General features: G+C 45.6%; 1 protein-coding gene across 1 annotated transcript; it reads left to right on the top strand.

Annotated features, from left to right (window-relative positions):
• Positions 1–327: 327 nt before the first annotated feature.
• On the top strand, positions 328–24,725 carry ZCCHC8 (zinc finger CCHC-type containing 8). The gene is made up of 14 exons (XM_060250237.1): positions 328–537; positions 2,903–2,943; positions 7,781–7,855; positions 9,523–9,628; positions 10,236–10,313; positions 10,630–10,733; positions 11,195–11,260; positions 12,674–12,734; positions 15,838–15,980; positions 16,376–16,530; positions 18,456–18,580; positions 19,950–20,033; positions 21,236–21,350; positions 23,236–24,725. The coding sequence occupies exons 1-14, from the start codon at positions 361–363 to the stop codon at positions 24,069–24,071; spliced, it is 2,166 nt and encodes a 721-aa protein (XP_060106220.1). The 5' UTR covers positions 328–360; the 3' UTR covers positions 24,072–24,725.

Below are 24,725 nucleotides of genomic sequence, written 5' to 3'. Positions count from 1 at the left end.
ACCACTGCGAGGGTGGCGTTCCGGCATATTTTAAGACTACATATCCCAGCATGCAGTCGGGATGTGCAGTTTCAAAATATGGCTGAACAGCCTCTATCCAGGGTGAACTACAACCCCCATCCCGGAATGCTCCCTTGGGCCTATAAGGGAGTCAGAAGGTCTCGTCCTGTTGCATCTCGGGAGCTGTAGTTCCTCCTGAAGCGGCCGTGGCCTTGAAGCCCTCGCTCGAAGGCCTAGGCCCGTTCCGTCTCTCTGAGGCGCCTTGGCCGACATCTCCCTTCCCGCCCGCGGCCGGTCGCCGTCATCATCCCTCGCGGCCTGCCGGTTACCCGGCGACGCACTTCCTCGACCCGCCCTAAGATGGCGGCGGCTGAGGTGGACTTCGGCGACAGCGAGCTCTTCGAGCAGTTGGACGCCGACGAGGCCGCCGCGACGCCCGCGCAGCCGCTTCACATCCGCTTCGACGAGGAGACCGAGGAGCTGCGCGAGCGGCTGAGGGAGTGCCAGGAGACCGTGGCGGAGCTGCAGGCCGAGAATATCCTGACGGGCGGGCTGCGTCGGGCCTACCGGGATCGTCGGGCCTCGTCCGCCGGAGGGTGCGGGCTGGGTGGCTGGGAGTCGGCCCTCCTCCGCCTCAGGGCCCCTGCCGTCGCTCTCGCCCGCTCCTCGGTCGGGGGCGAACGAAGGGAGTCGGCTTAGAGCGGATAAAAGGAAGTCCTTCTTCACCCAAAGGGTGATTAACGTGTGGAATTCACTGCCGCAGGAGGTGGCCGCGGCTACAGGCAGAGCCAGCGTCAAGAAGGGACTGGATAAACATCTGGAGCAGAGGTCCATCAATGGCTGTTAGCCACAGCATTTTATTGGAACTGTCTGGGGCAGTGATGCTCTGTATTCTTGGTGCTTGGGTGGGGGGCAAAGTGGAAGGGCTTCTAGCCCCACTTGTGAACCTCCTTTTTTTTTTGCCGTGTGACACAGTATTGGACTGGATGGGCCATTGGCCGGATCCAACATGGCTTCTCTTATGTTCTTATGTGACACAGAGAGTTGGACTGGAGGGGCCACTGGCCTGATCCAACATGGCTTCTCTTATGTTCTTATGTGACAGAGTGTTGGACTGGATGGGCCATTGGCCTGATCCAACATGGGTTTTCTTATGTGACAGAGTGATGGATTGGATGGGCCATTGGCCTGATCCAACATGGCTTCCCTTATGTTCTTATGTGACACAGAGTGTTGGACTGGAGGGGCCACTGGCCTGATCCAATATGGCTTCTCTTATGTTCTTATGTGACATAGTCTTGGACAGGATGGGCCATTGGCCTGATCCATCATGGCCTCTCATGTTCTTATGTGATACAGAGTGTTGGACTGGATGATCCATTGGCCTGATCCAACATGGCTTCTCTTATGTTCTTATGTGACACAGTGTTGGACTGGATGGGCCATTGGCCTGATCCAACATGGCTTCTCTTATGTTCTTACGTGACACAGAGAGTTGGACTGGATGGGCCATCGGCCTGATCCAACATGGCTTCTCTGATGTTCTTATGTGACACAGAGAGTTGGACTGGATGGGCCATTGGCCGGATCCAACATGGCTTCTCTTATGTTCTTATGTGACACAGAGAGTTGGACTGGATGGGCCATAGGCCTGATCCAACATGGCTTCTCTTATGTGACACAGAGAGTTGGACTGGATGGGCCATTGGCGTGATCCAACATGGCTTCTCTTATGTTCTCATGGCTCCTCCCAACTTTCTCCGACGGAGTTTGTCTCCCTCTCTCCCCGGTTCACTTCTTGACTGAGTTGATTTCTATCTCGCCTGTTGATAGGGCTGGATTAACAATGAGGCCAAGTAGGCACCGGCCTAGGGGCCCCCACGCCTTTAGGGGTCCCAGGCCAGCTTTCATTTCCGGTTTCCCCCCCCCCCCACTTGCAGCCAGTGCCTGATTAAACCCTGTGGAGGCCCCTAGGCAGTCAAAATCTTGGGAGGCCCCTTGCAAATTACCTTCTTAAAAGGTGAGAACCAGTTTGGTGTCGTGGTTAAGTGTGCAGACTCTTATCTGGGAGAACCGGGTTTAATTCCCCATTCCTCCACTTGCAGCTGCTGGAAGGGCCTTGGGTCAGCCATAGCTCTGGCAGAGTTGTTCTTGAAAAGACAGCTCCTGGGAGAGATCTGTGAATTGGTGCCCTATTAGGCAGGTGCGCATGCTGAGTATGCTGAGTATTCCCTATGCACGTCTTTGTATATTTCTGTTATTGGGTCCTGCTATGTCTAATGTCTATGTGAGCCCCGTGGTGCAGAGTGTTAAAGCTGCAGTCCTTAATGTCTGTGTGAGCCCCGTGGTGCATGTTAAAGCTGCAGTCCTACATAAGAACATAAGAGAAGCCATGTTAGATCAGGCCAATGGCCCATCCAGTCCAACACTCTGTGTCACACAGTGGCAAAAAGAATTTATATATACTGTGGCTAATAGCCACTGATGGACCTCTGCTCCATATTTTTATCTAAATCCCTCTTGAAGTTGACTATGCTTGTGGCCGCCACCACCTCCTTTGGCAGTGAATAAGCTCTGCTCATGACCTGAGTTCGATCCCCGGCAGAAGCTGGGTTTTCAGGTAGCCGGCTCAAGGTTGACTCAGCCTTCCATCCCCTTCCGAGGTCTGTAAAATGAGTCCCCAGCTTGCTGGTGGGGAAAGAGTAGATGACTGGGGAAGGCAATGGCAAAACACCCCGAAAAAATCTGCCGTGAAAACGTTGTGAAAGCAACGTCACTCCAGAGTCGGAAACGACTTGGGCGTGCACAGGGGACCTTGCCTTTCCCTATGACTAGTGATTATTTCAAGTATTTTTTTTTTCTCAAGAGTGTAATTTTAAATTCCTTAACAAATGATGAACATCGTGAACTCAGAAGAAAACTGAAAATACTGACACGACCAAGGTATATTTAAATTTCTCAATTTATCAGAGAAGTTTTATGTTAATAGTGACATCATAGCTATATTGCAAAGAGCAACTTGGGGCACAGCAAATGCTGGGGCAGATCAGAGATTGTTTTTGGCACTCCCTGTTTCTTGGATGTGGAGCCATAGAAAACATTATTTAATTACCTTCTCTTGTGTGCAGTTAATGATTACAAAAGGAGCAGATATTCTTCAGAGTTGTTAAATGAAAGCACAGAACTTAGCAGAGCGTGCTTGGGTTCTGAGATCCACTGGCGAACCCATGCTGTTGGAGGATTTTCAGACCTCCAGGTTATGGCACTTCCTACTCCACTGCCTCTACAGGTCTTCTGGTGTAATGGAGGGGGGCAGAATTATTTCTGAAGGCTTTTGGGGAAATCTTTAATATTTTTGGTTTTTTAAGGTTTTATTGGAGAGCCAGTTTGGTGTAGTGGTTAAGTGTGCGGACTCTTATCTGGGAGAACCGGGTTTGATTCCCCACTCCTCCACTTGCACCTGCTAGCATGGCCTTGGGTCAGCCATAGCTCTGGTAGAGGTTGTCCTTGAAAGGGCAGCTGCTGTGAGAGCCCTCTCCAGCCCCACCCACCTCACAGGGTGTCTGTTGTGGGGGAGGAAGGGAAAGGAGATTGTGAGCCGCTCTGAGACTCTTCGGAGTGGAGGGCGGGATATACGGTAAATCCAATATCTTCATCTACCTCACAGGGTGTCTGTTGTGGGGGAGGAAGGTAAAGGAGATTGTGAGCCGCTCTGAGACTCTTCGGAGTGGAGGGCGGGATAAAAATCCAATATCTTCTTCTTCTATTGTTAGATTATATTCCATGCTGGTTGTTAGCCTATTCAGTTTTTAAAACAAGCAGGATGTATATCTACTAAATAAAATCCCTCACTGATATTAAACTGTTGGAGCAAGAATCTACATAAACCCAGTCTGACAGCTACAGCATGACAGCTGGTGATCTAGCTGCCAGGCTAGGTCACAGTGACCTGATCAGCAGACCGGCTTGAGCCGGCAGAAGCCAAGTGATGCAATCTGCTGAGTCAGCACGGCCAGGATTGGCTGCTTGGACTATATATGATCTGTGTGTGCATCACGCAGGTCTCTCCCTGTGAGATGGTGGTTAGGCGAAGCACTTTGTCCGTGGAGGTGATATTGTATAGACTGCACAAGAGAGCACTTGTTGTGTATATATGTTAATACACCTTTTGGCACTAGTTGCACGTGTCTGCCTGATTTTCTTTCCTGAAGCCCTGTGTCGGGCAAGTCATCTCCCTCACTCTGCTACTCCCGCTCCGACAGGGTTATGGGCCCAGGGCGGTTCCGCTGCGCGGAGGAGAGAGTTGAGAGTTGAGCTGACTGTGAGTTTGGAAAGAGCCGGAGGCGAGGAACGCCGGTGAAGGACACAGAAGCACCACCGTTCTCTGTTTGAGAGCCAGAGGGACGTCGGCAGCCAGCTGTGAGGAGGAGTCGGCACGATGGCTCAGCAACAGCTTGGAGTAGCCGTTGAGAAGCTCACCTCAGCCAACTACGCGGTGTGGAGCCTGAGAATGCAACACTACCTCAAGCGTGAAGGGCAATGGCTGTTCGTGAGTAACCCCCCTGCTGACTTATCTCCTGCCGAGACTGTGTTATCGGATAAGGCACTGGCCAACATAGTGCTGTCTATAGGAGATGACCAGCTGGTTTATGTGCGAGGGAAGGACACTCCCAAGGCTGCCTGGGACGCGTTGAGTGCGGTGCATGTTAGCACCACTGCTGGTTCCCTCATGGCCTTGACAAGGAGGATGTTCCGCACCGTTATGCCGGCTGGAGGGTGTGTGAAAGATCACATCAAACGGCTAACGGACTGTTTCGTTGAGCTGGAGGCAAGAGGCAAGACTGTAGCTCCGGACGACAGAGTGTACATTTTGCTGTCGTCGTTGCCACCTGAGTACACTCCCCTGATAACTTCTCTGGAGACGGTGGACGTAGCGACCCTGACCATGGAATACGTCTGTGCCCACCTGCTTGACTTCCAAGAGAGAATTGCGGCCGTGAGCTGTCCGGGGGTGTCGGCCGGGCAGCGTGCTGTTATCGGTGTGTCCGGGAAGACAGCCAAGAACGAGCCAGCTTTTGCTGCTGGCAGGCGTCCGAAGGTGGAGGAAGTGGAGCCGACTGCGTTTGCAGTCCGTCGCTGCTATGGATGCGGGTCGTCGCAGCACCTGCTCCGAGCTTGCCCTGAGAGGGAGAAGAGGCGGGGGCGTGTGCGGCGAGAGCGGAGGACCGCCAGCCCGTGTGAGGAAGCAACCCGGCTGGTCACGTCTGCAGTAGAGAGCACAGGGTCTGCTTGGATTTTAGACTCCGGGGCAACGAGCCATCTCTGCTGCGAGAAGGAGTTGTTGAAAAACATTGACAGTCCTGAGCATAAGTATGTGAGATTGGCTGATGGGACCACTGCCAATTCTGTTTGCTCAGGCAATGTGGAATTTCCTGCACTGAAATGTATGTTGCAAAATGTGTTGTATGTACCCTCACTGCAGTCTAACCTGTTGAGTGTTAGCACACTGTTTGACCAGGGATACCAGGTGAGATTTGAGAAAACCTGCTGCAAAATCCTGGGAGGTGGGGGAAAGTTGCTTGTGACAGGAAAGAGGGAAGGTAAACTGTATGTGGTCCAGAGTGATTGTGCCCAGGTGGCTCAGGTGTCGAATGAGCCTGTGCACAATAATTGTATACATTTGCTCCATAGGAGACTTGGGCACTGCGGATTTAGGGCGTTAAAGAAAACCCTGGAGCTCGTGCCTAGTTTGAAAGTAAATCCTTGCAAATGTTACTTGGATTGCCAGGTCTGCAAGAAGACCAAAAGCAAGGCGTGTGCTGTTGCTAAAGAAAGCTCAAGGGAAAGCACACGAGCCCTGGAACTAGTCCATTTAGACGTTATTGGCCCATTGCCAAAGAGTCTGTCGGGGAGGAGATACTGCTTGGTGGCCACCGACGACCACACGAGGTACGCGTGGGTTTTCACCATGGTGCATAAGTCTGAGGTGTATAAGACATTCACCAAGTGGGTCAAAGCAGTGGAGAGACAATTGGGGGTTAATCTCCTAGCTGTACAAACCGACAGAGGGGGGGAATTCTTATCTAACCAGATGAAACGTTGGCTGGAAAACAAGGGCATTGCCCACCGTCTGACGAACCCAGCAACGCCCCGAGAAAATGGGCATGGGGCTGTATTGCAGAATGTGATGTATTGCATGTTAGAGGATGCACAACTGCCAATGACCTATTGGGCAGAAACCATACATGCAGCTGTTTTTTTGCAAAACAGGGTTTGGTGTAATACTGTGAAAAATGTGCCTTACAGGTTACTGTTGAACAAGACCCCAGATTTGAGTTCTTTAAAAGTCTTTGGGTCACGGGCTCGGGTTGGCATCCACTCCACGAGTAGCGGGGAGGGGGATGTCCGGGCAGAGAGCCTAATTTTTCTGGGCTACAAGCCAAGGGCCAGGTGTTATCGTTTCTGCAATAGCAAAAGCAAGATAACACTTAATAAGAGTGCCCAGTTCAATGAAGAAAGCAGCTGGCCAAGGTTGCACTCCTTGCAGAAACAATTTGTCCTGCTGCCAAGTAGCGATAACGATGTTGGAGCGCAGCCCAGAACTCCAGCCCAGGAGGTGGCACCCAGTGGGGCTGGAGAAGGTGAGCCGAATGCTGGCACAGAGCCTGACGAGCAGAGTCAGGAGGCAGAGCCTCAAATGCAGGAACTGGAGGTAAAGTGTGAGAGTCAGGAGGTTCAACACCCAATTACAGGGGCAGAGCAACCAGCCCAGGAGGTGGGAACAGAGCAACCCGAAGAAGACAAAGCTGGTCCAAGCACAGGGCCACGGGTGTCTGCCAGGTCCACCAAAGGCCAACGTCCCGCTAGGTACAAGTGTCCCTATGTCACTCTGACTGTCAATCCAGACCCACCCGGATTTGAGGAAATGTTAAAAGAAAAGGCTAAGAAATGGAAAGCCTGGGTGGCAGAGTGCGAGGCAAGGGAGAAGGAGGCTGAAGCCAAGCGTCTGAAAGAGCTGGCTGAACAGGAACACGATGATGTGTTTTACAATCATGATGAGTTCCTGAACGAATTCCGGAAAGGGTTCCGAGCTACGTAAATATGAACTGTAATGTTGCTGGTGGACATGTATGTAAACTGTGTAAAGTGTTTTGGTGCACTGGGTTTAAATAGATTAGGAGGTGTGTTGGAGCAAGAATCTACATAAACCCAGTCTGACAGCTACAGCATGACAGCTGGTGATCTAGCTGCCAGGCTAGGTCACAGTGACCTGATCAGCAGACCGGCTTGAGCCGGCAGAAGCCAAGTGATGCAATCTGCTGAGTCAGCACGGCCAGGATTGGCTGCTTGGACTATATATGATCTGTGTGTGCATCACGCAGGTCTCTCCCTGTGAGATGGTGGTTAGGCGAAGCACTTTGTCCGTGGAGGTGATATTGTATAGACTGCACAAGAGAGCACTTGTTGTGTATATATGTTAATACACCTTTTGGCACTAGTTGCACGTGTCTGCCTGATTTTCTTTCCTGAAGCCCTGTGTCGGGCAAGTCATCTCCCTCACTCTGCTACTCCCGCTCCGACATAAACAACAATAGAGGGGGGTTTTACTATTGCAAATTATTCGTAGCATGCTGTATTGCAAAAAAAAAAAAAGAGCATCAAGGTAAAATAAGATGGCTGTCTTGTGCTCTATTGTGATGTAATGGGTGTACTCAACAACATCAAAGGCATTTGGTAAATATTGTTCTACTTTGAATTTAACATTGTATTTCTTTTTTAGTGGACTTACAGTGGATGACTCTAAACGTGATGGGCCTTTGTTACAGATTTTATTTATGAACAATACTATTTCTAAGTAAGTGTGTTTCAGTTTAGTTTTTTTCAGAGTTTCTAGCTTGACTATAGACTAGCACTATAGAGCAGTGGATTTCAACTGGTGCGTCAACACCCACATCAATTACACCCACTCCAAGGCAGCACATCCTTTTATTTTGTGTGTGTGTGTAGGCTTTTTGGAGAGAAGGGAGACTGTGTTGGGAAGAGAAAGGAGAACAAGGAAGTATAGCTAATAAATATATTAAAAGCTTCATGTTGCGGATTGGTATACTGGGTCTAAAAAAGGTTGAAGGCTTCTGCTATAGGTGAGAAATTATTTATAGTAGGCTGGATGACGTGTTTATAGTAGGCTGGTGATTTAAATCAAGTTTCCTATTGGAATTTTAATTCCTAGCGATGCATACTAACCTAACCAATAATGTATACCAACCAAATCTTTAAAAATTTTAAAATATTACAATTAGGTAAAGTGCACTGTCTGCTAACTTGTATTTCTTCCCAAGGTTTCAGTTTTCTATTAACTTCTGCTCTTTCTCCAATATTCTGCTTGACCCTCATTTCATACACACCCAGAAACACGAAGTCGTTAATAATCCAATACTTTTTGCTCATGGCATGTAATATGTTGTTGAGCATATTAGCTAAGGAGCCCAGAATTTCCCCAAAGCTGGTTGTTACTGAGCAAAGCAGTTAATATTCCTAATTCAAAAACCAAGGAAATTTTAAAAAGTTTACGTAATTAAAGAGCGTTAAAATGGTATGCTAGATTATTCTAGATGTGACTGGATCCTGCTACCAGTGCAGATGGTGACACAGAATCCCAGTTGCTGTAATGATCTGGTTTTTTCTGGCTGCCCAGTAATCAAGCCTGTAATGACGAAAGTATTGTATGTAAGGTGTTGTGCATTATGGATAGTACTTGCCCTCAAAAATGATATTCTCCATGATTTTTTATTTAAACAGCAGTGTATTTGATAGAGATCCACCGATCCAGTTTCAAAAGCCAGTTTGGAGAGCCAGTTTGGTGTAGTGGTTAAGTGTGTGGACTCTTATCTGGGAGAACCGGGTTTGATTCCCCACTTCTCCACTTGCACCTGCTAGCATGGCCTTGGGTCAGCCATAGCTCTGGCAGAGGTTGTCCTTGAAAGGGCAGCTGCTGTGAGAGCCCTCTCCAGCCCCACCCACCTCACAGGGTGTCTGTTGTGGGGGAGGAAGGGAAAGGAGATTGTGAGCCGCTCTGAGACTCTTCGGAGTGGAGGGCGGGATATAAATCCAATATCATCTTCTTCTTCAAAAGAGAATTCAATGGATGTCTTAAGAAGCTTGTATTCAGACTTATAATTTTTTTTCACGAGTCAGATTTAAATTCAAAATCTTACTTTTTATTGGGTTGTATCCACTGTGGTTTCTCTTATCTTAGAATTTAATGAGACCCCCCCCCCACCCAAATACAGAAACTCTGTTCAACACAGGAGAGAATTTCTGCAGTGCCACCAACACATTCAGATCTTTGTAGAGGTTATATGTACAAACTCTTCTTTTATGATCCACAAGAGAAATTTGCAGAGTAAATTCCTCAGTATGATTAATGTAGAAAAGAATTATCTGAGATGCACTTTTTGCCATTTCTTGTAGGTTTACAAATGAACAGGGCAGTCTTATTTATTCTCATAATCTCTTGTGCAGGCAATATCATCAAGAAATAGAGGATTTTATTTCTAGTTTAGTTCAAAGATATGAGGAGCAACAGAGAGCTGAACCTGAGAAGACGTACTTCAATGTTAAGCCACAGGTATCTTTATGCTTGATTCATATATTAATGTAGTGATTGATATATAACTTCCGTTTGGCCTTGTTCTGTAAAGTTGCTGTTAAGTAGTCTAATTCCAGCATACCACGTCTCCTTAAAAATAATTTTAAAATACACATTTTCTTCTCTGAATTACATGTTTCTTTTGGTGTGATAGATCTATCAGGATTGCCTGTTGCATTTTTGTGACAACGCATGTTCGTTAAAACAATGCACAAAGCTACAAAGCCTCCCTGAGTCATCTTGTCATTTAGGAGAACTAAACGTCATATTTGGGGCAGCTTCAGTCATCCAGTATTCCTCTTCATGTTGGTACAGCACATTGGGGACTAACCGATTTGGAGCTCCACATGCCCTCCAGTGCGCACCGAAAGTTCCCTTGTACAGAAGGCCTTCTCTGTTCTCATAAGCATTGGGTGTCATTGCTACCTTGAGCTGGGATTTGAAGGGGAAAAGGGAAGGTTGACACCATGTAGGTACTCTGGAAGGGAGTTAAGGTGTAAGGGGGGCAGCAAAGGAGAATAGACACCATCCTGCACTTTCCTGCCAGAGAAGTATGACCTCATGTTTTGCATCTTTTTCTTCCTAGCCTTCTAGTTTTGTTCTGGAAGATGACCATAAAGTGACCATCCCAAATCCATCCAAAAAAATGAAGGAAGCTTTTAGCGTAAGTTACTTTTCTAGTTTATATAAATCTTACATCTTCCTGCAGGGGCACTAGAAAATTATCCCAAATATCTGTAAATAGTCTTGTAGTTATCATTACTCTTAAATCCAGCAGTTAATTATACCTGACTTTGGGAAGACTGTATCATAGTAACGGCCTGAGCATTAGTTCAGGGGGTGTAACATCATATTTGCCGGTCCTTAAATTTGAGAACCATTGTTTTAAAGTACTTAGAAATTTGTGAAATATTTAAGTACATTTTAAATGTTGTCTTTCAATCTGATAAAATACTGACGCTTTCTGGCTCTTTCTACAGGTTATAGGGAGTGTATTCTATTTTACCAATTTTTGTCTTGATAAACTGGGGCAGCCTATATTAAATGAAAATCCTCAGCTCACAGACGGATGGGAAATACCCAAGTATCCTATATAGTTAAATGTCATTCCCTTTGTATGTTAATACTGCTACTTAATGCCATCAGTGCTAAAACAGATTGGGACTCAATCTGTACATTTCTGGATATCCTTCAATACACAGCTCTGAAGCCATAAATTATGCAGCACGTGCAGCTTTTATTGAACAATCCATCCACCAGAAGTCGTAGATTTCATGCTCTACTTTAAAATGCTGCTTGATGTTGCATTTCTGGAGGAAAGGAGGACCAGGCAGGCGACATGATGTATTTGTCAGATGAACCTCTTCTAGAAAGAGACAATGTGTTTTAAAGATTGGCAGAGCTGTTGTTTTTTTTTCCAAGTGGAATCTTACCACCTTATTAACATTGGTTTTGAGCTTGTATTCTGTGTTAATTTTGGGGTTAAAGTTAACAAAAGTTCCATTCTGCTTCATACAATGGCAATTCCTTATTGAACTCTTTAAGATACCAGCAAGTTTTCACACAGATTCTTTCTCTAGATGGACAAGAGATACAAGTGAAGCCCAAAAGGTTTGTATTGCGCTTAAATCTGAATCGTATTGTGGTTAGCATATAACTTACAAGAGAACGTGGCCAGGTTCCTAAGAACCATGCGATTTAGCTCCCTGTGCACAAAGAGAAATTTGGGATTGTGCTTGTCACTTTCCTCTTTTTAAATGGACATGTTGTTATGGTATGGTATTATTGGGGTTGGGGGGGGGGTGAGAGAGAGAACCCCTCTCAAAGTCCAGGTGGGTAGTTGGAAGCTGTTGGTCTTGGTTCACCTGAAGCAACTTTTTATGTTGCTGTCTTAGTCTCTCTCATCTAATTTGACCTCTCACAAACATTAGTTTGTTAGCCAGAAATGCCAGCAAAAATTCCCACAGGGGAAATGGTTTTCTGAATGTGCTGAAGGAATGAAGTATATGACTGTTTGAGAAGGATACTGTAAAGTAGATTGAGCCAGTAGCTTAACTTGATAATGAAGATTAAAATAAAATCTCCAAATTCTATAATTTGGTGGGATGGGAAATGATGCGTGGCTGATGTCTTCAAATAGAAGTGCTGAGGCTTAACTATGTTGCTTCAAACAGGACTCTGAAGAGGTGGCATAGAGATAGCCTAAATAAATAAATAAGATGTTTCTCAGATATTTTGGAAAAACAAATCATTGGTGTTATTAACACTTGACAGTGATTTCTTAGTTAAGAAATTTCTGCTTTTGTTTTACGGATGGTTTCTATGCTGTTTATGTCTAATGGCTTCTTTTTGAATGGCTTTTAAAACCTTTTTTTACGTTTTAATTGCCGGCTGCTGTGAGCAGGAGTCTGAAGAGGACAGCTTGGAATTATCCTGAATATATAAATAAATAAATAGTTAAAGGGGAGGGGGAAATGTATTTCCTTTCCAGTTCTAAAAGTGGGCAGTGGTTTGTTTGTAGCATCCCATACAAAGACACGTCATACGTGCAGCCGTATCTTTTCATGTGGTGGTTTTTATCATACCTCTTATCCCGTATTGTTCAAATTCTGTGAACTCAGTCTGAGATATAGCATTAAGTTATTGATGTTTGCATAAATTTAAAGGCATACTTTTGTTGTCTATAACCAGACCTCAGACTCACGTGGCTGCCTCAGTCTGATGCTGGCGTGACCTCGTTGTGATACAGATGACAGCATAGTTGTGGGTATACTTCCAATACAAGCCTGTGTGGAGTTACTCCAGTGTAAGCCCAGTGGTTTCAGTGGGCTTAGACTGGAGTAACTCTGCATAGGGTTGCACTGTTACTTTTGACCATTTTTATACTAGAACATGTTTTGTCATTGGCTTGAGCTGGCAGGTCATATGGAATGAGTTTGTTTTTTAAAAGAAAAGTGAACCTCTGTGCAGTAATTACACATTTGACAAGTTGCCTTGTAAATTTGTTAATACTCTTATAACCAGGCCAAAACCTCACTGCTTCAACTGCGGGTTTGAAGATCATCAAATGAAAGATTGTCCACAGGTAAAATATTCCAGTCTTGTCGCAAGAGTTGTTTGTATCTACCAAAAAACACAATAAGCAGTTACAGCTAAATCTGGGTAAATTTGGAAGCACTGGCTTTCAAAATTATTCACCAAAGTGAGCAGGAAAACTAGAGGGCCGCACCGGTCACCAAGATGAAAGGAAGTGAGCCCAAATGCCAGTCATGCAATGGGAAAGTGAACATTTATTATATGAATACTAAAAAAAAAATTAAAAAATCCTCTACACATTTTACATGATATAGGAGGAACATACGAGATCGTACTAAAGCCTTCAAAATACAGAATATTAAAAACATGTTTAGAAGAAGCATAGATGAATTGAGCACAAGTGAGAATATAGATTTAAGGGAGAATCTGTCTCTTTTGCAATTAGCACAGATTTGAATCCTGCCACCTTCTGCTTTTGTTCTCCTGTGCATTCAACAGCTGAGAGAAAAGCACTGTATTAAGAGATCAGTTTTATTTTTTTTCCCCTCAACTCCATTGGTCCATGTATTATTATGTGACACTTTATGCCTGGCACATCCGATCTCAATTGTGTTTTATTGGACAGAGCTCTCTGTTGCTTTGCTTTTTATTTTACTGCTTTGTTTTACTGTCTGCAATTTGGTAATATTTATAGTCACTGGGATTTTTCCAGTCTGTGTAACATTCTCACTTGTGCTCATTCGTATATGTATCTTCTAGTTACCTTTTAGGATATTCTAGAAGTTTTTAAAAAAAAGGAATTTCATTTAGTTGTAATCACTGGTGAACAAAGCTTGCAAGTATATAAGCAAGTATTTCTCTTTGTAACTTACTGCTCTGTAAACAGCAGTAAAATTTGTTTGTTTACAGTGTTTATATTGTTTGGGGTGGTGGCTAAGTGTGCAGACTCTTATCTGAGAGAGAACTGGGTTTGATTCCCCATTCCTTCGCTTGCAGCTGCTGGAATGGCCTTGGGTCGGCCGTAGCTTTCACAGGAGTGGTCCTTGAAAGGGCAGCTGCTGTAAAAGCTCTCTCTGCCCCACCTACTTCACAGGGTGTGTCTTGTGGTGGGGGGGAAGTAGAGGAGATTGTGATGGCTCTGAGATTCAGAGTATAGGGTGGGATATAAATCCAATATCATCATCTTATAGTCTGCCTTTGAGATTCAGGGCAGATGACACAGTGTAAGCCAGTGCAGTCATCGGGATGAGACATTTAATAAGCAGTGTGCTAGGACCAGAATTACAGACACTTTCAAGAAACACAGCATGCTAGATGTGGCTTAGAATGCAAATACAGTGCAGGGAAATAATACTGCATCATTAGATACAAGAGGTGGTGGCCGGCAAAGATATGTAGGAGGCATCTCATTCCCACCCAACCCCCACTGTTTCCTCTTTCCCTTCCCTGAATGCTCCCAGAGCCTCTCCCCTTGACCTGCTTCCTACTTAACAGCCAACTTACCCTTATTCCCTGTCCCATCTTCAATTTCTCCACCTTCCCTACCCTGGCATCCTCCCCCTGGGAACAGTCTGGCTGAGGCATAGTGCCTACTGCCAGGCAAGCCCAGTTGCATGATGGGGAACTTGTAAAGACTAGCAAGGGGCTCCTCAGTGTCCTTGTATTCCCCTTCTCACGTTATTTCCTTTTCCCTCCTCCCTGTAGCCCCCATACCTTCACCTTTCCCCGCTTCCTTTTTTTCCTTTCCATCTGCTCGCCAACCTGTATTTTAACCGCCCCCATCTTCAGCTACATCTGGGTTTTTATTGCACGAGTCCCTGCCTTATTTCACAATGTAGACCCAAAGTAGCTTACATAATTATTTTCCATGTTATCTTCACACCAATTCTGTGTGGTACGTTTGGCTGAGTGTGTATCTGGCCCAAGGTCGCTGAGCGAGCTTCCACGGCAGATTGGAGATTCTGACCAGGGTCCCCCAGTGTCAAGCATGCGGATTCAACGACGAGTCGAAGTTGATCCAAAGACTAGGTTTATTGACAGACCGATACTTTGGTGTAACAGGTTCTTGAGAGTAATGCTGCACATACATTGATACAATACTTTTAAGGCTTACTTCAAAGGGATTCCAAAGGATGGGGCTGCGGGGTAGCATTCACACACAAACTACCGTAAATGTCTACATTCCCGTAGTGTTATCAGGACTGTGTCCTTGCTTTCCCCAGATGGCTCGTACTCCCTTACTGGAATGTATGGGAAGGTGCTGATTACTTGGTTTCGGTTCTCACTACTTCTAATTATAAGCCATAAAGAAGAAGAAGAAGATATTGGATTTATATCCCGCCCTCCACTCCAAAGAGTCTCAGAGCAGCTCACAATCTCCTTTCCCTTCCTCCCCCACAACAGACACCCTGTGAGGTAGATGAAGATATTGGATTTATATCCCGCCCTCCACTCCGAAGAGTCTCAGAGCAGCTCACAATCTCCTTTACCTTCCTTCCCCACAACAGACACCCTGTGAGGTGGGTGGGGCTGGAGAGGACTCTTCCAGCAGCTGCCCTTTCAAGGACAACCTCTGCCAGAGCTTTGACTGACCCAAGGCCATGCTAGCAGGTGCAAGTGGAGGAGTGGGGAATCAAACCTGGTTCTCCCAGATAAGAGTCCGCACACTTAACCACTACACCAAACTGGCTCTCCAAGACGGGAGGGGGAAGGGAAAGAATAACAAGCTGGCAAGACGGGGGCGGGGGAAGGGAAAGAATAACAAGCTAGCAAAGTTGGATCCACTATGATACTTCACAGACCAGGTTAGGCAGGACCCTAAAGCAATCAATTATCAATGGAATTTCACCATGCTTGACACCCAGATCCGATGCTCTAACCACTACACCACACTGGCTTTCATGGGGTGGCTGCTGTTGAATAGTAGTGAGCAGCTGGGCCCAGGTGCGTCATGGCACTCAGATGGAATCAAGTCATCCCATGGTTGCTGCCAGGCAGTGAGTCTTAAACAGCTCTGGAAAGGGCCCTATAGCTAGATGTCAATCAGGAATAAATTGTGCTTGCCACAGGTCAGTCAAGTCATGTGCCCATGACTTGGAAGTTGGCATTTTCTTGATTTCCGCCCGCCCCCCCCCCTTTCAACTGTATTCCAGCCACGAAATGCTGCCCGTATAAATGAAAAAAGAAAGCAGTTCATGGAGGCTTGTGGGGAAGCGAGCAACCAAACCTTCCAGCAGCGATACCACGCTGAAGAGATTGAAGAAAGGTTTGGGAGGTTCAGACCAGGAATAATTAGGTAATTGTTCTTCCGCTGAATAAACACTGTGTCTTTCATAGCCTCGTACTGATTCATTCGTAAATGAAATCAAGCAGATTATTCTGCAAACGTTAATTAGATAAATGTAATAACAAGAGAGCTTATGCTGTGAGCACTTAATGCCCAAGGACAACCTGAGGGTGGGAGGGAGATTTTGGGGCCCATCTACTCACATCACCAAATTAGAAAGCTGCTCAAATTGGGCAGAGTTCTCCAGCATACGCTACAATTCCAGTGTGACCTTCAGTCATGACGGCGTCATTCTCAGTGTGCAAAGTGCATGGACTTCACTGGCAGTTCGAGACACGATGTCACAACAGTGGTGTTCAGCGTCTCCATATTTCTTACAGGATTTTTTTCCCCCCTTAATGCAGTGAGGAACTTCAGGATGCACTTGGGGTCACAGAGAAGACTCTTCCTCCCTTCATATATCGGATGCGGCAGCTGGGTTATCCCCCAGGTTGGCTCAAAGAGGCTGAAATGGAGAAATCTGGGCTAACTCTCTATGATGGGAAAGGTGAAATGAATGGTGAGATACAATTTAGTTTACTTAACTTACACAATTTTCCTGAGTCAGAACAAGCTCCCAGAACCTTTGTGGGTTTTTGGATATAGAGCATGTAACAACCTACACTCCCCTCACACCGAGGCAGAGCAAGGTGTTTTCTTTACAGTGACAGACAAGGCAACGCAACTCAAAGATAAGCAAAAATATTACTTTATTGAGCTGGCAGGCAGTTTCAGAATAGACTGGTGCAAACAAAATAACAGCGTTATAAAATATAACTAACTAATACGACTTACATCACCCCATAATCACCAGCCGGTAAGCAGGATGGCTTTTTGCCAAGAAAAAAGCGGTTTTGGGAAACAGTATAAATCCCCCTCAGCTGGGTAATGACAAACCAAAAATGGGCATCCCGGAAGAACCAGTCAACCCAAGCTGACTCTCCTAGTGCAGCTGAGAGTAGCCATTAATTAGGAGATTAGAACAACTCCTTCCAAGGTCACACATAACCAAAACACAGCTGGAAGAATAAAAATTGGCAAGCAGCCCAGAAACCAAAACCACCATATATATATATATATATATATATATACACATAACCAAAACACAGCTGGAAGAATAAAAATTGGCAAGCAGCCCAGAAACCAAAACCACCATATATATATATATATATATATATATATATATATATATATATATATATATATATATATATATATATATATATATATATATATATATATATATATATAATTAGATTTTTAAAATCCACAATACCCTTTAAAAGAAATCTTCATTACAGAGCATAACACTGAAAATTGCAATAATGAGAATATCCAAACTTTGACTATTAGATAGCCCAGTTCTAATCAAAAGGCATGCATTCTCTAAAGTCTGTAGCTGTCTTTCTTTTGTAAGTTTTTTATGTTTAACATCCAAACTGAGAATTGAAAACGATGATTTTTTTTCAAAGAGTCACAATGAAATGTAGAAGGAAAGTGTCAGTATCTGGGAATTGATTTTAAGGGTGGGGTCTGCTGACTGTAGTGTTTTACTGTATGCAGTTTGATAAATCTCTGTTGCCAGTGTTAGATGTTTTCAGCCGTCGCTCTGTTTCGCACCTAGAAGTTCTTTGCTACCTAACCATCATGAACTATTTCTTTCTTGGATATCTGTGCCTGACATTAAGAACATAAGAACATAAGAGAAGCCATGTTGGATCAGGCCAACGGCCCATCCAGTCCAACACTCTGTGTCACACAGTGGCAAAAAAATTTATATATACACACACACTGTGGCTAATAGCCACTGATGGACCCGGGCTCCGTATTTTTATCTAAACCCCTCTTGAAGGTGGCTATACTTGTGGCCGCCACCACCTCCTGTGGCAGTGAATTCCACATGTTAATCACCCTTTGGGTGAAGAAGGACTTCTTTTTATCTGTTTTAACCTGTCTGCTCAGCAATTAAGTAAACATTTTCTTCATGGGGCATACAGAAATGGTCCATTCTTTCTTAATGAGTTATCAGGAACTATGTTCCTTTATATTGATAGAGTTGCAGAATCAATGCACGGTAGCACTTCTGTGGATGATGATGGTGATATTGGATTTTATACCCCGCCCTTCACTCTGAATCTCAAAGTCTCAGAGCAGTTTACAATCTCCTTTCCCTTCCTCCCCCACGACAGACACCCTGTGAGGTGGGTGGGGCTGAGAGAGCTCTCACAGAAGCTGCCTTTTCAAGGACAGCTGTGCCAGAGCTATGGCTGACCCAAGGCCATTCCGGCAGTTGCAAGTGGAGGAGTGGGGACTCAAACCTGGTTCTCCCAGACACTTTACCACTACACCAAACTGGATGTGATTTAGCACTACAAAAAAGCCAGCTATGTATGCGCCAAATATTTTTTGCATCAGCGATGTCGGTAATTGTTTTTTTTTCCCTAGCATCTCCTGTTGGTGACACAGAGGAGGAAGAATACTACCAACAGAACCGGTGTGTCACTTACGATGTCTCCAAGCTAGTAAACTATCCAGGTTTTAATATATCCTCACCAAGTGGAGTCACAGATGTAAGTACCAGAGAAATGTGCAATTGTGATGTTGTCCAGGATTCGAAAAAACAATCTGACCAGTTCTGTACACCCAAAAGTGCTTTGCAGCCCCAGCTTTCTGAGCCTTGTGTCCTGCTGTTAAGCAACTGAGGAGACTTTCAAGATCAGTTTGATACAGCATGCTTTTCAAAGGAGGGCTAGTACTGTTGATGCTCCTAAATCCTTTGGGTCATAGAAACATAAAGCTGGAAGGGACCTCAAGGGTCATCCGTTCCAAAATGCAGGAAATCCACAACTACTTCTTCCCCCTCCCCCATCCCTCAGTGACCCGTCCTCTGTGTGAAGAGGAGGGAGGGGGACTGCCAGGATCCGTGGAGGAATCTGGCCTGGAAAATTCCTTCCTGACACCTAAATGGCAACTGACATTACCCAGGGCACGTAAGGAAGGGCCATGGGTGTCAAGCAAACACTGGCTCCTTCCTACCTGCCTTCCCTCTCATGACCTGCCTAAATTCATAGAAGGCTGATCTGGCAACAGTGGTGACTTGGGCCTCCATAGAGAGCGAGGCGTCTGGGATCACCCCTAGGCTCCTCCCCCTTGTGAGCAGAACTTGCGCATTTTGCTAGACCTCCCGCTTACGCTGCTAGAGAAAAATTGATGTTCGTTTTGAATGCAGGTTTATTTCCTCTGCTATGCATCAGAGGCACCAGTTTGAAAATACTCTATGGATCTCTAACTTCGTACATGTATAGTTTTGGAGGCAGCGAAGAGCATTGCCCAGCCAGTGTGTCTATATGCTTGCAAGAAACTGACAACAGAGTCTAGCAGGTTGCCAGATCTTCCAAAGATGACGCTGTGGTGCAATCGACAAAAGTTTCCTTCTGTGCGCCCTTCATGAATTTAGATAAAGCTTGTCTGGAGCTCTCGGGCTAAGTGGCAGAAGATCCTCTAGTGAATTTCGTCCCCACCCTCCTCCCTTTGCACACTATTTTCTGGATTCCCATGTTATAGTTTATATTTTGGCTTTTGGTGTTGCTGAATGTGTGTGAATGTGTGTTGGAGAGGGACGGTGGCTCAGTGGTAGAGTGTCTGCTTGGTAAGCAGAAGGTCCCAGGTTCAATCCCTGGCATCTCCAAAAAAAAAAGGGTTCAGGCAAATAGGTGTGAAAAACCTCAGCTTGAGACCCTGGAGAGCTGCTGCCAGTCTGAGTAGACAATACTGACTTTGATGGACCGAGGGTCTGATTCAGTATAAGGCAGCTTCATATGTCCATGTCATATGTCCATATATGTCCATGTATGCTATGTGATTAATACATCAAACAATTAAGATAGCCTAGCTTGTTTAATATTCCTAATATTAGCCCTTCTTTTCTTTTTGCTGCAGGAGTGGCGGATGTTTGGCTCTATACCCATGCAACCATCTCAGCAGAAAGATATCTTTGCCCACTATCTTTCTACCTATCGTTCGGTAAATGCATTTAAATGTGCCACTAAAACTTGTGCATGCTGATGTTTCCAGTTAATATACGTTTTCTCCCTTCTACTCCCTCTCCCCAATGAAATTCTGTTGTTTGAGTCTAGAATGCATAGATCTGAAGGAATATGTGAATTTCTAGTAAACTGATGCACTCTGCAAAAACTTGTGTGTGTGTGCGCGCGCGTGCACACCATGCCTAAAAGTTATGGTTGACTTCTGGCAATCCCTACTGGTCCAAGCGGACATTCAGAGAGGTGGCTTCTGTTGGAGAGCCAGTTTGATGTAGTGGTTAAGTGTGCGGACTCTTATCTGGGAGAACAGGGTTTGATTTCCCCACTCCTCCACTTACAGCTGCTGGAATGGCCTTGGGTCAGCCATAGCTCTGGCAGAGGTTGTCCTTGAAAGGGCAGCTGCTGTGAGAGCCCTCTCCAGCCCCACCCACCTCACAGGGTGTCTGTTGTGGGGGAGGAAGGGAAAGGAGATTGTGAGCCGCTCTGAGACTCTTCGGAGTGGAGGGCGGGATATAAATCCAATATCTTCATCTACCTCACAGGGTGCCTGTTGTGGGGGAGGAAGGGAAAGGAGATTGTGAGCCGCTCTGAGACTCTTCGGAGTGGAGGGCGGGATATAAATCCAGTATCTTCATCTACCTCACAGGGTGTCTTTTGTGGGGGAGGAAGGGAAAGGAGATTGTGAGCCGCTCTGAGACTCTTCGGAGTGGAGGGCGGGATATAAATCCAATATCTTCTTATTATTTTAAACAAATGAAAACGAGGAAGTGTCTACAACAACAACAACTTTTATTTGTATCCCGCCCTCCCCGCCGGAGCAGGCTCAGGGCGGCTAACATTTCATACATCTTTACTTTACTTTATTCGATTTATACAATCGATTTATTCAATTATACAATCATTAAAACTACTACATTAACAGTGTAATTAAAATTCTAAAATTAATAAAAATTAATAACATATAATATGGCCATGCTGGCTGGGGCTGATGGGAGTTGTAGGCAAAAAACATCTGGAGAGCTACCGTTGGCCACCTCTGGTCTAGATAATTGCTTAAGGGGACCAGGTGGCCACGGCCTTGTTTCCCTATGGCTGCAACGCACGAGGAACATACGCAACCCTTGTTCACACCGCAATTCCGGATATTCTTGTTTCTCATGCTGTTTTCTGACCCATCCTCAGGGGGGTCCAAAGTCCAGCCATAAAAGGCCTTCACCTCAACAGAGCGTCCATGATCCAAAAAGACAGAAGAGAAGCAATATTGAAGTCTCACCAGCTGATATGGAGATGGATTCTGGTACGTCCTTACACTTTCCAGAAAATTGCTACAACATAGAACAAGAAAGGTTTTAAAAGCTCATCCATCTCCGTTTGCCAACGGGTTTTTTAAAACTGTTGGTGAGGCAGAGTTCTGACAATAACTCTTCCACCTCTGTTATACTTGACCTGTAATGCTGGTTGTCATAGTTCATTTTTTTTTAAGTAGACTGCAAGAACCTCCCCGCCCCAAAGTGCTGGTATTTTTACTATGGCTCAGCGTGGGGTGACAGTCTGAGGCCAGGTCTTCCAATGTAGTGGAAAGGGGTGGTGGGTAGACCTGCTTTCTGGAGGTTTTTACATGGTTATGAAAATAATCTTCTAAAAAACTAATTTACACGAAACTCAAATGTAGACTTGCTCACAACTTTAATGCATCTAGCTTTATTTTCACTCATGAAGTCAGAATTTTTGCTCACAGCACTGTGGCATTTAGGGGAAACATTGCTGACGAGGAATCCTCTGCTTCCAAACAGACCTTCCTATCCCGTGTCTAGCTCAGGGTACCATTTCTGGCATATGCAAGAGCCTTTCAGGAGCAACCCAAGTGTTATCCAGCTCAGTGCCTTGGAGACGTCTGTCTCTCTACATGCCTTGTTTGCAGCATGGAGAAACAGTTTTGTTTCGTCAAGCATTTGGTCTCTGATGGTTTAAATGCTCCAGATCTGCTGCTGTTGTGAGCAGTTTTGAGTTTGTCATCGGTAGGCTGCTTTAATTACAAGATTATGCATGGGATAGAGAAGGTAAAGAAAGAAGTCCTTTTCTCCCTTTCCCACAATACGAAAACTCATGGACACTCAGTGAAATTGCTGAGCAGTTGGGTTAAAAAAAAAAAGGTCAAGGTAATGTCCTGTGCAAGCACCAGTCGTTTCCGACTCTGGGGTGACGTCGCATCACAAAGTTTTCACACAGACTTTTTACGGGGTGATTTGCCATTGCCTTCCCCAGTCATCTACACTTTACCCCCAGCAAGCTGGGCATTCATTTTACCAACCTTGGAAGGCTGAGTCAATCTTGAGTCAGCTATCTGAACCAAGCTTCCGCCGGGATCGAACTCAGATCGTGAGCAAAGCGTAGGACTGCAGTACTGCAGCTTTACCACTCTGCGCCACAGGGTTAGAACTGATAAAAGGAAGTCCTTCTTCACCCAAAGGGCGATTGACACATGGGATTCACTGCCACAGGAGGTGGTGGCGGCTACAAGCATAGACAGCTTCAAGAGGGGATTGGATAAACATATGGAGCAGAGGTCCATCAGTGGCTCTTAGCCACAGCGTATTGTTGGAACTCTTTATCTGGTGCAGTGATGCTCTGTATTCTGGGTGCTTGGGGGAGCACAGTGGGAGGACTTCTAGTGTCTGGCCCCACTGATGGACCTCTTGATGGCACCTGGGTTTTTTGGCCACTGTGTGACACAGAGTGTTGGACTAGATAGGCCTGATCCAACATGGCTTCTCTTATGTTCTTAAGTTCATTTGTATAAAAAGTGCATATAAGTTGCATAAAGGAAGGAAAGGTCCCCTGTGCAAGCACCAGTCGTTTCCGACTCTGGGGTGACGCTGCTTTCACAACGTTTTCATGGCAGACCTTTTTACGGGTTGATTTGCCATTGCCTTCCCCAGTCATCTATCCTTTCCCCCCAGCAAGCTGGGGACTCATTTGACCGACCTCGGAAGGATGGAAAGCTGAGTCAACCTGGAGCCGGCTACCTAAACCAGCTTCCACTGGAATCGAACTCAGGTCGTGAGCAGAGGGCTCCTACTGCAGTACTGCAGCTTTACCACTCTGCGCCACTTGGCATAAATATATTACTATATATATTTTATATAAATATATTACTAAAATACGCCTTTTCGTCATTCCAGATTTAGAAGCACTGCAGGATTCCCCGGGTTATAGTGACTTCCGGTTCCAGCCTCCGCTGCCCCCTGGATCTCCAATGAATGCGACTCCTCCTCCTTTGCCCCGAGGTACCCCTCCCTGCACTCCCCCCAACTTTACCCCACCTCAGCCACCTCCATCTACTCCACCGCCTCTTCCCCCAGGTACGCCACCTTCAAATACTCCCAATGATTCTGCTTCAGTGAGACTAGAGGATGAAGACACTTTGACCCTGGAAGAACTTGAGGAGCAGCAGCGCCTGATTTGGGCAGCCCTCGAACAGGCAGACAGTGCAAACAGTGACTCTGAAATACCCGCCGGGACTCCTTTAACAGGGAACTCCATTGCATCGTCTCCACTTAGAACTGAGTCAGAGATTCTTCCAGAAGACACAACATGTAAGACGTTGGATGAATCTGGGCCTGGACCTTCGGATGATCCTGAGGTGATAATCATAGCAGAACAGCCCGGAGGGAAACAGAGTTCAGCTGATGAAATGGTTGACTTAACAGGAGAAGAAGAAGAAGAAGAACCGCCCAGCCAGATGGATTCCGAAGAAGGCGTAGCTGAGAACTGCCCCTCCATCTCTGTGAGTGAAATCAGCCAAGGGGAAGATGGCGACAGCTCTCCCGCGGTCACCAGAACGCAAGGGTCTTCTAAGAATGCGAGCCCCATCCCTGACATGAGCAAGTTTGCTGCAGGGATAACACCTTTTGAATTTGAAAACATGGCTGAATCGACTGGGATTTACCTCCGAATAAGAAGCGTGTTGAAGAACTCGCCTAGGAACCAGCAGAAGAGCAAGAAGCCTTCCCTTTAATTGCCCTGTCCGTTCGGCAGAGCTGTAGAGGCAAGAAACCGAGTTTGTCCTTGAACACGTGATCCCGCTCTGTATTTTTCTTGCAGACACCTAAGAACACTACAGCTTTGTTCTTCCATCCACGGTTTTTCAAAGGCCAGCATACAGGGCTTCGTCTGGGGACAAAAGCTTCCACTCGTAGATGAAAGAGTTAGTCAACACGTGTTGCATTCGCTGATGCGTCAGGAAATGTGCTCCAAATATGTTTCTCTTCATGCTCTCCTTTGACTTGTGAGTTTCAGCAGCAACAGTGGGGTTTTTTTGTCTGTGCTGTGTAAACAAAAGGCTATGCTTTTCATTCTGGGCTACTCATCCTGTAGATAAGCTTTGCCTGCCAGTGGTTTTGAAAAGGCCCTAAACTTTTTTAAGATGCTTTTTTCCCATTTTAAAACAAGAAAGAAATTCTGGCAATCGACTGGGAATAATCAGGGATTACTCGGCAATTATCTCTACCATTTTGGAAGAGTTTTATAAATAACTTAGGCTGGTCAGATTTTTTTTTTTTTTTTAGTGCCACTTCTGCATTTTGTAACATCGTCAGATATTTTGAACTCGCTGTACATTTATGTTGATGCCAGTGTACAGAGGTTTAATAAACCAGCTTTTTTTTCGTAA

The sequence above is a fragment of the Heteronotia binoei genome, chromosome 11, assembly GCF_032191835.1.
Source record: "Heteronotia binoei isolate CCM8104 ecotype False Entrance Well chromosome 11, APGP_CSIRO_Hbin_v1, whole genome shotgun sequence".
In the NCBI taxonomy this organism is placed as follows: domain Eukaryota; kingdom Metazoa; phylum Chordata; class Lepidosauria; order Squamata; family Gekkonidae; genus Heteronotia; species Heteronotia binoei.
The sequence above is the reverse complement of the archived record's forward strand: the minus strand, read 5'-3'. Positions and strand labels throughout refer to the sequence as shown.

Excerpts from the sequence above, each read along its gene's own strand:
- ZCCHC8 (XM_060250237.1), top strand. The coding sequence starts at position 361 with ATGGCGGCGGCTGAGGTGGACTTCGGCGACAGCGAGCTCTTCGAGCAG. Across the intron at positions 9,629-10,235 it reads ACTTCAATGTTAAGCCACAG|CCTTCTAGTTTTGTTCTGGA; the intron begins GTATCTTTATGC and ends TTTTCTTCCTAG. Across the intron at positions 16,531-18,455 it reads TGGGAAAGGTGAAATGAATG|CATCTCCTGTTGGTGACACA; the intron begins GTGAGATACAAT and ends TTTTTTCCCTAG.